Consider the following 12,145-nt stretch of genomic DNA (forward strand, 5'->3'; position numbering starts at 1 on the left):
AGACCACACGAAATAATAATCGCCATCTCAGAGCGTTACCAACAAATCCACCTTAAGACTGAGATAAACGCATCTTTCCCACTTATTGATCTGACTGAGCACTCAGGCCAGTTAGCTGAGACGCTTGCAACTCCCAGAGAATATTGTCTCTATCTGTCCACTTGAATTCAAAATATGATGCAATCAGGACTCCGAGAAGTGTCTGCATCAGCGTTACACAGTCTGAAACACACACAAACCTTTTGTTAGATTGGTCTTATTATGGATTTACACTGTCATTCCAATCCTAGATTCTTATTTTTGTTTCAGGTTTATTTTATCAGTTTAGCTTTGGGGCCATTCACAAAAAAACTAAGCCCATAACTGGTAATTTCAGGTGTTTTAAGAAGTACAAAATTGCTTTAAAAAAGAAATACTTCAGTGTTTAAAATATACTTATTATTTATTCAATTATTATTTATCAAAATACTGCCCTCATCACCGGTGATTTGTGCCTTGTATTAAATTAATAATAATACAAATGGTGGTGTTGCTTGTTACTTAAAATTCACATAAACATTTTCATCTGCCTGGCTAATTTGAACCATAACAGTGGAAGCGTTTATTTAGAATCATATACAGATATATCTATACGGGGAATTTAAGTGATTCTGTAAACAAAGCTACTTCTCACACATACCATTGAGTTCATTAAATAAAACTGTAAGTATTGGGAAAGCAAGAGGAACATGGTCACTGAACATTACAATCACAAAAAATGTGATAAATAGTCTGCATTTTATATACTTTATCCATCTTGTGTCTCTTACATATCCCATTTTCTTATTATTTTTTAAACCATGCTATGAATTATTATTAATAATATTACTATTTATAGTTGAAGTAAGTGGTGATACCAGTTGAAGTATAAGTATATAACATCCCCTGATGTTTTAAAGAAGTGGGAAAAACAAGGCCAGTCGATTTAAGGAAAAGGCCTATTCTGTGCCCATGATTGGCTGATTCATAGAGGCGGTGTCCAGACATCCTCGTGTTTGATTGGTTGCTTGCAGAGTCTGTGACCAATGAGTGCCCGGGTTTTTTCTACTGGATACTGTGAATGACAATTCAGGAACTCCTGTTCACACCGCATGTAGCGCAAAGAAGGAGGCGTAAACACTGACACAGCTAAGGTAGCCAGCGAGGTAAGCATTAAAACAGCATTAAAAATAGATTTAACCAACATATATGATGTGTGTAGACTTAAGAAAAACCACACAGTGTTAAAACTTGTAAAATATATATATTTTAACATCCAGTCGGTTTTCCTTTGTGAAAAACGCACTGGTTCGGTCTGATAACGGTGCAGCGGGTTTTCCAGTCCGGCCTGCTAACGATAGCTCCTCGCAACCACTCTAGCGTGTGCGCGCTGCGCGGGAAAATTATAGTTTTAACTGTATATTCACTCGAATAAGCCGTCGGAAACATTTTCGCGGCGAACCTTTATTGCAGTAACAGTCGAACCGGCACTTTCTTTACCAGTGAATGGAGATCGGTCGTCGACTGCACCGTGCTTTTCTTGGTCACGATATGCTAACATGTGCTAGCCAGCTAGCACCGCCTCTGTGTCTCGCGAGCACGCAGGGGGAAAAAAATCAACGTGACTAGGCCAACGTTAGCGTAGCATCAACCTTTGGGATTTGATTCTGATTCAATCACGTTGTACGTGGATTATATTGTCCATAGTTTAAAACTAGTCGAGTTATATTTTATCTTTAGTAGCCCGTTGCTATTTTAGCCGATCATCATAATGATGGAGGGGAATACGATCTGGAGCTAGCTTAGTAGCACACAACCTACGGCATGCTTTCATTAGTCGTTGGGTGTGTAAGCACCACGTTTGACTAAATTGTCTAAACTCAACTGCCGTTACTCCCGTGGAGGCAACATATTTACCGGCCATTGAAGATGCATTATAACCCACGTTTTTTATTTATTTTATTAGAGAAACGGTATTATGTAAAAGTTGAGGCCCAGCTAACATGTGAACGACCACTACACGTTTATGAATTGGGAGCAACAAGTTAGCAATTGAAATCCAAACTGACTCATCTTGATATCATTTTGTCTTATTGCTAAGAGTTACTCATTAACTCAACATTCTTCCCGACCTGATGTCTTTAGCACCGTCAGCAAACAGAAGTTTGGCCTATGGCGATCACAGCATGATTCCATTGAGGAAATCGTGTAAGTTAGCCTGGTAGTTGTAGTCTGATGGCCACTTATTACCGCAGCTGAAACATTAGAATTACCACCTTTTTATTATCATAGATTAGACCCTCATGGTAACGTTAGTCATGCTGCTTAGACATGCTGGTGTGTGAGTTGTGCACTGTTATCTGGCTCAGACATGAAGAATTACTAAAAGTATTATAATCTTAAAGTTTTCTAAAATTGTATTCTTAAAATACTTTGACAAACTTGTATATTTAACTATGTCCACAATCAGGATATTCTTCATGGCATACACATCAGCATCAACCGTCCACCGGCGTTAACAGCTGCTGATTGGTTAAAATGTAAGACCTAATGATCAACAGGCTTTCACACCACATCTGTCGAGTGGCTAAATATGTGTGTTGTAGAGCTCGAGCGCATTGTGTCAGTAGGTCTGTTTGTAAGTAGTCTGAACAGATTTAGCTATTAGTGACCAGAGTAGTAATGTGTGTGCATTTGGGTTGTAACGGCATACTAAAGCAGCTTAATTGTTCGAGAGGCCACGTTTTAAGCTAAATTTTGAGCGATAATGTAGAAAATGAAAACGATACAAGCTGGCACCCATATTTTCCCAATTATTGCCTTACAACTCTAATGTACACACGCATGTCTTGGTTACTCAATATTGGGAAAATAGAGCTGATGCATATCATGTTATCCAAATTCCTTGTATACAATAATTTGTGTGTTTGTGGTGATGGCTGTAAATAACAGCCTGTGTGTGTGATTTTCAATAGGCCTGTAAAGAAACCTGTATTTTTAACTGAATTTTGTTAATTGATATGTCATGTTTTTGTTTAGGAAATGGACATGAGCAGCAGTGAGTGCTATCAATGTGGCCGCTCAGGGCACTGGGCCAAGCATTGCCCAAATGGTTCCAGTGGTCCACGTGGACGCGGCAAGGGTCGGGGACGAGGCAAGGGTACTATCTACTATTCAGGCCACACCTAGTTTAGGAACATTATGACAATAACCTGGTTGTTTTTTAACTACACTTTACATATGTTGTTCACTCGTAGCTGTAGTGTGGGGTTACAGATGTCTCGGTACAGCACTCCCAATGGAACGTATTAATTGGTGGAGAAACACTTGGGGGAAGCCATAAATTAACACCGTGTCTTTTCATCTTTGCATTCTAATCTGTCTGTTGTTACAGAGCTGTTCTGTTATCGGTGTGGAGACCAAGGACATATGGCCAGGGACTGTGACCAAACTGAGGATGGTGTGCATTGCAGTTCTAATTCTTCCATTTCAGTGCTAGTTAGTTGATGTGAAGTGGTGTTTTCTTACACCTCAATTACGAAAGTAATTACATTTTGATTTTAATGGTACCAACAGTATAGTATCTTAAGATTTAATACGTATTCACAACCAACCTTTTCTCGGTAATACATTTATGACAACCTTCTTTCTTTTCTTTCTTTCTGTTCAGCGTGCTACAACTGCCACAGGAGTGGCCATATTTCCCGGGACTGCAAGGAGCCCAAAAAGGAGAGGGAGCAGCTCTGCTACATCTGCAGCAAAGCTGGCCACATGGCCCGCGACTGTGACCATGCACACACCCAGAAGTGCTACACCTGCGGTGAGATTGGTCACATCCAGAAAATGTGCGATAAGGTGAAATGTTACCGGTGAGTGCTGACGTTTAAATCCTTTCGAGTCGTATAACGTTACAGAAGGCTTATTATGTCCCTGTAAGCTAACCATTACCGCTCTACTTTTGTCATGCCTAGGTGTGGCGATACCGGCCACGTGGCTCTGCATTGCGCTAAAACCAGCGAGACTAACTGCTACAACTGCGGAAATGCGGGCCACCTGGCGAAAGATTGCACCAATGAAGGCAGCGCATAATCAGTGCCCTCTGTTGCCCCTCCTTTTTTTCAGATTGATGGTTGGTTGTATTATTTTCTCTGAATCCTCTTCACTGGCCAAAGGTTGGCTAATGGAGGCTAGTCCCAGGCCAGTGAGCCTCTCGACATGTAATACAAAGAAAGGGGTGAAAAAAATATCTTTCTGCATTCAATACAAAAATGTTTTAGTTTGGTAGCGGTGTTATGTATAATGCTTTGTTAAAGAGCCCCCCCTTTCCAAGCCACTGGTCATCAGAGATGGAGAATGGGACTAAACATGGGAATATATAGGACCTCTGAGCTTGTGGACGTGAGCCTCAGTAAAATGAGAGAAGAAGGGAGTAAATGAAAACCGAACTTCCATGTATGGTTATTTTGGTTTGTTTTAGTGGGATATGAGTTGGCCAAGAGAGTATGACATGGAAACAGTTCATAACACGATGCATTTCAGCCCTACAAGCAGCTAAGTGGGCGGTAACAAACCACATGTTATATTGCTAAGACAAAAAATTTTGGAGTTATTAAAAGAAACACGTTCTTTTATAGAAATCTGTTTACAACTTAAATATCACTTGGTAGTCCAAGGTAGACTTTTCCTTTCAAAATGGCGTTGGGAATTTTTTTTTTTTTTTTTTACCTTGGTAAAATTTAACATCAAGAGCAGTTGTCAGAACAGCAGAATTAGGAGTTATTTGGGAAAGAAATGTTTTCACAGAAATCAAAATGTTATTTTTGTACAATATCACTTAGACTACTGTATAAATACCATTTGCTTGTACTCAGTTTTTAAGTCGGAAGGAAAGTGCAACTGAAGTCCTAGAAAATAGAAATGTAATTTTAAACTATCAATAAAGCTGGAGGAGCACGGGGAGAAGCTGTTGTGTGATTTCATTTATTCTTCTGCAGATGTTCTCAAATGATCTAATTCAAACTCAAGCGCTCACTCAACTAACTAATACTGTCTTAATAAAGCTTAAATGCACCATGAGCTGCTGTATAAAGACACTGCACAGTGGCAATACATATGCAGTATAGTATTTCAACATTAGTCCTGAGCTCTGTGCAGCTGTTACATTTGTGTAACCACTCTTTACTATTTAAAAACTAGCTTTCATTTGCTCAGCCTGTTGGGTGAGAGAGGAAAGGTGATTGTGGTATTTTAAAAGGGCGGGGTCAGATTCCGCTGTCAAATTCCTTCTGGTTCTCTGCAGCAGTTTTCCTTTTTTTTGCCACTATGAGGCTCATGAGGGCAGACGGTTGCACGTGACATCGTGCATGAGGTACTGTATCCTCAAGGTAAGTGCGCGGAGCAAAATGGAGAATTAAATCGTATCCATGTTGTCCCTCGCACCGCAGATACACATCCAGTATGAAATGTATTTATTCGTGAACTCAGGCGATCAGAAACCATGTAGCGGTGATCAGTGACCTCGTGCGTCTCTGCAGCACTCTCCCGCTGGTTCATCGGGGTCCTCGTGCGTGGAAGAAAATCCGAAAGCTCCACCTCGGAGTCTAAAATGGCAGCGGGGGTTGCACTGCAGATGTAGCTCCGCATCTCCTTCCGGCAGAGATGCAGCAAAAGACCCTCCTACTCCTCACGTGTCGTCATCGGTTTCTCATCCAGTCAAATTATGGGTGAGAACCCCCCCCCCCCCTCCCTAAAAAAAAAACAAGCCGATCAGCAACTGCCAGCGCGGCCGGACCGAGCCGGCTCTCGCTTCATGCCGGGTCGTGTTGATTTGTAATATTTTTTTGTTTTTTTTATAATAACCGGTGATAAACAAAGGAGATGACGGGACTCCTGCCGTTTTACCGGGGCCTGTGCACCCTGAGTAACCGTCAAGCCAGACGAAAAGCTGGGATTGTCGGTTCTCGGTGCGGGTTTTGCGGAACTCAGTCAAGCGTCAAGGTACGGTTCGAGCTGTTGCTGAGCCTCGAGCTCAGACCTAAACAATGCTTTGTTGACGAGGCGATACTTTGTAGCTGCTGCTCGATTTTGTATTTAATTTTTGTTAATGTGTATCAGAGAGACGTTGCATACAATATCGCATACAACGTTGCATGCAACTTTCTCAGTTGTGGACGCGCTGGCAGAGATGAAAGCAGGGCTCTGACATCAGGGACAAGAGCAGATGTAGCGTTCTGTGATTTCACCCCCCCACGAGAAAAACAATCGCGGATACATTTGTGTTCCCAGTTTTATTTTCAGCCCCAGTAACCGCAAAAACATTGAGAAAAATAAAATTTTACATGTCTGTTTGGATGTATTTCCGATTATTTGTAATATACTAAGAATGTAACCAAATACCCATATATTTATATTTACTGCTGTGTCACCATATTCTCTGTGGCTGACCTGTATGTTGCCAAAATAATAAAGGGCCCACATTATGTCATACTCTAGAGTCACTGAGATGTTATTAGAAATACACTGTGGTGTGTGGGAACAATATTCAGTCATTTTATTTAATTTTCTGTAGAAATGAATCCTTTGGTTTTATTGATGGTTACAAATTCTCAGGTTTTCTCATATTTCATTATCAGCCACATTAAAGTATTTGACAGATTTCATGAATCACAATTTCCTCCCTAAATGTATTCATATTGATCAGGCATCAGTGACCCGCCTTTATCCACGTTGTGTTGCTTGTTTTTCTACAAAATAATCCGAAACATTTACTCCAGTTTGGCTGATTAAGCTGTTTTTTCTTTTTTTGGTCCTTCCCTTTCACAGCCGCAGCCAAACTTTGGGCTGTTGTTCGACATTGATGGCGTGCTCGTCCGGGGAAAGCAGCCAATCCCTGCTGCAAAGAAGGCGTTTGAGAAGCTGGTCGACTCTCGGGGACAATTTGTGGTGCCGGTTGTTTTTGTCACAAATGCAGGGAATTGCCTCCGACAAACAAAAGCGGACCAGCTCGCTCACATTCTGGGAGTACCTGTGAGTTATTACACAGTTTTGCAGAAACAAGAGGCTTCATGACGTACAAAACATGCACTTCTTTTCATTTTGTTGATGAATCTCGTGTCCCCTGTCACCTCTGCTATTAACCTCTTCTAACACTTAATCTATTTCCAGATTACACAAGATCAGGTCATCCTGTCCCACAGTCCCCTGAGGATGTTTAAGAAGTTTCATGACAAGTGTGTGCTGGTGTCAGGACAGGGACCCGTCCTGGAAATTGCTAAAAAGTATCCTGGAATGTTGCATTGTTATGTTTTCTGTTTGCGATCAACTCAAATGAAGTTTGCCCAATACTCTTTAATTTGTCCTTAACGCCCTTGTCTTCAGTGTGGGCTTTAATAACGTTGTCAGTGTTGATATGCTGAGGGAGTCGTTCCCGTTGCTGGACATGGTGGATCACAACAGGAGACCCAAACTGCCGGTGAGATATTGAAATGTGTTGCAGAATATTGGATGTCAGTAATATAGAAACGTCACACTGTTCTTTAGTCATATACAGCAGCACATGTTTAGTTTCTCTTCTTTCATTGCAGTCCAATCCTGTTGGCAACCTTCCTAAGGTTGAAGGTGAGAACGTGAACCTCTTATCTGCTCACTGGCATCGGTTTTGTCAGACGAATAGACGAACAGATATTTGATGTCGATCTTTTCCATTTCACACGCAGCCGTGGTCCTGTTCGGGGAGCCGATTCGATGGGAGACACACCTGCAGCTGATCGTCGACATTTTGTTGACCAACGGGAACCTCAGCAGTGTTCACCAAACCCAGAAGAGGCCTCACCTCCCCCTGCTGGCCTGCAACATGGACCTCATGTGGATGGCTGAGGCACACTCTCCACGGTAACCACGGCCGTCGCAGAGAAATTTAAAAGAAGGATTTCATTTATTAACGTCAGCGACTAAAGCACAGTGTTTGATGTGGCTATGAACGGTTCCCCTTTGTCTTCCGTGATCCCATGCGGTTCAGGTTTGGCCATGGGACATTTCTCGTGTGCCTAGAGAACATCTACAAGAAGATAACCGGTAAAGACCTGAAGTACGAGGCGCTCATGGGAAAACCCAGTGAGCTGACCTACCATTTTGCAGAGTACCTCATCAGAAGCCAGGCCATGCAGAGGCAGTGGAAACATCCCGTCACTTCCCTTTATGCTATAGGGTAAGACACCGTGTTTTTTTTTTCACTGTATTTTAAATGTAGTTAATAGCAAATAATAAGTACGTGGAAGGAACTAAGGAAGTAATGAGACCCACATGATCAGAATTCACTTGTGACAGTCTGATGTAATGCATATAAGTAATGAAAAGAGGTACTGAATACTAAAACTGAGGTGACCATGCCTGATTTTTATTAACCACTTCTTGAAAGTGCGTGTGCTGACATTTTAACTTGTTTGCAAACAGAAAATGCTGAGGTGTTGCTCAATTATCTGGTGAGAAAAGTCATAAGAAAATACAGAACTCCTCTCTTTCAACTGCCCGCGAGCGTGCTTTAGTCAACATATCACACCTTCCTCTCAGAACTTGCAAGTTTCACTTCAGCTTTCTTTTCTCTCGATTGTTGCTGTTGGGTTTATGCTGCATTGATAGGCCTTTTTTTCCACAGCAGCCGCTTTGACGTGTAGGGAAAGCACAGGTGTTACTAATAACGCTAACGATGGCTCTGTTGCTTCATTCCATTTGAACCAACCCCAACCTCAAAATCCAAGATGGCTGCATCAACTGTAAAAAAAAAAAAAAGCGGTAGTAATATGTAGTAGTGCTGTTTATTAGCACTTCGGTCTTACCTGTGTCTCATTAAATCAGTCGCACACACAACACATACCGTCGTTGTGTGTTGTTATCAACTGGTATTGCTAACAGTGGCTAACCTGGCCGGAGCAAACTTCAATAAGTTTTCCGAATTGTTGTACTGGAACGCAGTCAACTCGGGTGTGACCTCATTCCCAGCTCCTAATTCCGATTTCCCAGGCAAAGTGAATGCAGCATGTGTTATTCAGGTGTTCCGGTGAGAGTGAGCCAGCATGCACGATACCAGGATCCTGACATCAATGCAGCTAAATGGAATTCAGCCATCATTCATTTCATTATTTACACCTGTGCTTTTCCTCTGTGACAAGTCAAGATGTCTTGAAAAAGGCCTATTGCTCTTCATGCTACTGCCCAGAACACTGAGTAATCTCTTCCCGTTCTGCACTCTTAAGGGACAACCTCATGACTGACATCTACGGCGCCAATCTATACAACCGCTACCTGGAGGAGAGAGTTGCAAGAAAGAACCCCAAAGCCGTTGCTAAGATGGTCTCCGCCACGGGGTCCGCCACTGCAGTGCCCCAGGAGGAGGAGAGCGACAATCTGTGGGAGAGTGAGCTAGCGCTGCCCTCTGCCACGTCCTGTAAGTCTGTCCTGGTCTGCACAGGGGTCTACAACCCCAACGTAGAGGTGCCGTCCGACGCCAGCCACTGCATCAAAGAGACCGTGTTCCACGGGCACCGGGACTTCCGATTTGACCCCGGGCTGGTGGAGCCAGACCACATTGTGCAGGATGTGGCAGAAGCTGTTGAGCTCATCTTTGAGCAGGAGAAGTTCGTGCCTCAGTAGAGGCAAACAGGGTTTTGCGTGATCGTGGAGGTCCTGGTAGAGAAGGGGAGGTGGAGCATTAAACTGGGTGTGCCACTCAATGCATAAATCTGTAGGAGCCGAACACTGTGGACCTTGTTTTACCACCCGACAGGGCGTTGACAAATTGTGGGTCAGCTTCTAAACTTTCAACATTGAGAAAAAAACGTTAGAGAAAATGAATCATGTAACTGTTACTCTCAACCGCTCTTTTATAATGTTTTTGTGACAGTCTTTAATTCCCTGTTTTCATGAATGAAACATTTAAGGAACTGCCTTATTTGACCCAACTAAGTATTTTTTTAGATGATAGTAATCTTTTAGATAATTGCAAATCCTAAAACCATCCTATATTTATTACAATAATTTACCAGTGTTTTTAAGAAGCCTATTCAGATAATAAGGGTTGCCCCTTATTCTCAAGGTGACTTTTTATTGTTGCATTTTTTGTCATTTGTTAACCCATTTATCCTGGAAAATCTATGCATGACTGAGAGTATTACCTGTACAGTAAAGACAACAGTTTGATGTGCAGTAGGCCTATTGTCCTCTAATAGTACTATCCGTCTACATTTTGTCTAGCTGTGAGAGCCACGAGTATTTGCACAGATCGGAGATTTTGTTAAATGTTACCATATCTTCCTGTCATGACTTGTTTATTATAATGTAGAAATACAATGCCATGTCAAAAACTTTTATCGCTCCATATATTTGATCATTTGTGGTATTTTTTTTCATTGTAAATAACTGAATGTCAGAAAATATAAGGAATAATTATTACACATGTTCTGCAAACTTTGTGTTTTTTGTTTTGTTATGAAAAATGATCCACCACTTATCAGTGATGGCCATGGTATTGATCACTCTAATAGACTTCTCTGTCAGTCAACATAATGACGTATTTTTGTTGGCAGAGTGTAGGCGGAGGCACAATAATAGAGTGCTGCAGTAAAGTGTCCTAAAACCTGGAAATGAGTTATCAACTTTGCACTTCCTGTTCCCTCGTCTTGAAGTCAATGTTTTTTGTTTTTTTTAATGTTTTTTTGGTTTGATGCCTGAAACAAGCTTAAGAGATTTTAATATTCTGTTCTAAGATATAAAATAAGTCAGTAAATACGAAATAAATCATGAATTCTGACTCTACGGCGGTTTTCAACAAGTGGCTAAATGAGACTACAAGCCTCATGATACCGACTAGTCCGGCCTTACAACCTTGTTGTGTACTGTTGGGTATGGTTTCATTGCTAAAACTGTGGAAAAAATTGTAGAATTTAAAATAAAACTTGCATATCAGAACATGCAGAAATCCTCAAAAGGCATACTATACTACGACTCGTTTTTTTGAGCACCTGAGCGTACACCATCCCTTTACTTCTAGCGCACGTCTGCAGTACCCACCCTACAACACCACAGCTCCAGTTACACTGCGCATGTGCCACATCGATACCGTGTACCGTGGGCTATAGTTTCGAATAAAGACATATGGAGACATATGGAGCCGACAATTGCATCTCTTTAATCAAACCGGTCAAAATTGAAGCGCGCCCACATTCTTACATTCACAGGGAACGCATTAAAATCATGATTTAAACTTCTCAGATCCGGAGCTAGCATAGAGGGGAGCTAGCAAGACTAGGCGGAAATGGCTGAAGAATACGCGTATGACCACGTCCGGTTTTCAAAATAAGGTTTTAACAAATACAAAAACATGCATATATGGAAATAAGATGCATTGGTTTATAGTCACAAGACACATGTTACCTGTGTCCCTTATCATTTAAAGTGACACTGACTGATTCATTTAGGTTGAGGACATCTGTGACTACATAAAGACACAAATCAAATATTCTTGCTGTTAAATTAAGAGATTTTAAAAGTCCCACATTTGACCCTAACAAAAAGCTAATTTCTGACTATTTGAGGTGTTATAAAAATACATTTCACCATAATTCCAGACAATGGTAGTGATGTCATCATATTGCCAACTGTGGATATCAGTAATGACATTTTTACTTGTTTTGGATAGTCAAAATCACATCATGGATATCTGGTATGGTTTTTAATCTTTGCTATCTATAGTTAAAGGTATAACTAGTAGCAGTTGGATTGTAGAGATCTGAAATGGGAGTTTTTCTAAGTAAGAATTACACTGCAGATATCCAGAATTTTCATTCGAGATATAAAAAAATATATCTAAAATGACAATTTTGAATAGGAAAAATATCATTCTGGATATTTGAAATCTTTTTTGTACTAGGAATAATTAAATGACAGATATCTGCAATATATCCAGTCTAGTTATTAAATGTTAAAACAGCCACTTGTGCTTTTTGAGGATTTCAAAATGTCTTAAATTTAGAAATTACATTTTTTTGTGAGAGTCCTGTAGGACTGACAGATCAATTGTAAGACAAATATATAGCATACATAGACTGATGAGTATCTAGACATTACCAATACA

At 41.0% G+C, this 12,145-nt stretch overlaps 3 protein-coding genes and 1 long non-coding RNA gene across 10 annotated transcripts in view; 3 read left to right on the plus strand and 1 right to left on the minus strand.

The window, feature by feature from the left end:
- The first annotated feature begins 1,030 nt into the window (after nucleotides 1-1,030).
- cnbpa (CCHC-type zinc finger, nucleic acid binding protein a) lies at nucleotides 1,031-4,980 on the plus strand. 7 transcript variants are annotated; one of them, XM_076099823.1, is made up of 6 exons: nucleotides 1,133-1,184; nucleotides 2,164-2,226; nucleotides 3,058-3,172; nucleotides 3,413-3,478; nucleotides 3,689-3,887; nucleotides 3,990-4,980. In XM_076099823.1, the coding sequence occupies exons 3-6, from the start codon at nucleotides 3,061-3,063 to the stop codon at nucleotides 4,105-4,107; spliced, it is 495 nt and encodes a 164-aa protein (XP_075955938.1). In that variant the 5' UTR covers nucleotides 1,133-1,184; nucleotides 2,164-2,226; nucleotides 3,058-3,060; the 3' UTR covers nucleotides 4,108-4,980. The 7 variants fall into 7 exon arrangements, with proteins under 7 accessions (XP_075955934.1, XP_075955940.1, XP_075955937.1 ...); XM_076099820.1 differs by having other exon boundaries at nucleotides 1,148-1,184; nucleotides 3,058-3,178; XM_076099824.1 differs by lacking the exon at nucleotides 2,164-2,226 and adding an exon at nucleotides 2,489-2,558 and having other exon boundaries at nucleotides 1,150-1,184.
- Nucleotides 4,981-5,784: 804 nt separating this feature from the next.
- Nucleotides 5,785-11,003, plus strand: LOC142958675 (haloacid dehalogenase-like hydrolase domain-containing 5). The gene is made up of 8 exons (XM_076099816.1): nucleotides 5,785-6,015; nucleotides 6,841-7,044; nucleotides 7,183-7,295; nucleotides 7,396-7,489; nucleotides 7,602-7,635; nucleotides 7,734-7,908; nucleotides 8,036-8,224; nucleotides 9,270-11,003. Exons 1-8 carry the CDS (start codon nucleotides 5,896-5,898, stop codon nucleotides 9,664-9,666), a joined length of 1,326 nt encoding a protein of 441 aa, XP_075955931.1. The 5' UTR covers nucleotides 5,785-5,895; the 3' UTR covers nucleotides 9,667-11,003.
- Nucleotides 11,004-11,179: 176 nt separating this feature from the next.
- Nucleotides 11,180-12,145, minus strand: part of gp9 (glycoprotein IX platelet) — a 2,489-nt gene continuing 1,523 nt past the window's right edge. Inside the window, exon 2 of the mRNA XM_076099817.1 lies at nucleotides 11,180-12,145. This exon is cut by the window's right edge and continues 980 nt beyond it. The gene's annotated coding sequence lies outside the window, so the exon portion shown is untranslated.
- The window catches only part of LOC142958783 (uncharacterized), a 14,270-nt gene continuing 13,429 nt past the window's right edge, over nucleotides 11,305-12,145 (plus strand). The window contains exon 1 of the long non-coding RNA XR_012956160.1: nucleotides 11,305-12,145. This exon is cut by the window's right edge and continues 2,098 nt beyond it. This is a non-coding gene — a long non-coding RNA (uncharacterized LOC142958783).

Source organism: Anarhichas minor, unplaced genomic scaffold (assembly GCF_050575085.1).
Source record: "Anarhichas minor isolate MPS153535 unplaced genomic scaffold, ASM5057508v1 ptg000003l, whole genome shotgun sequence".
Classification (NCBI taxonomy): Eukaryota; Metazoa; Chordata; class Actinopteri; order Perciformes; family Anarhichadidae; genus Anarhichas; species Anarhichas minor.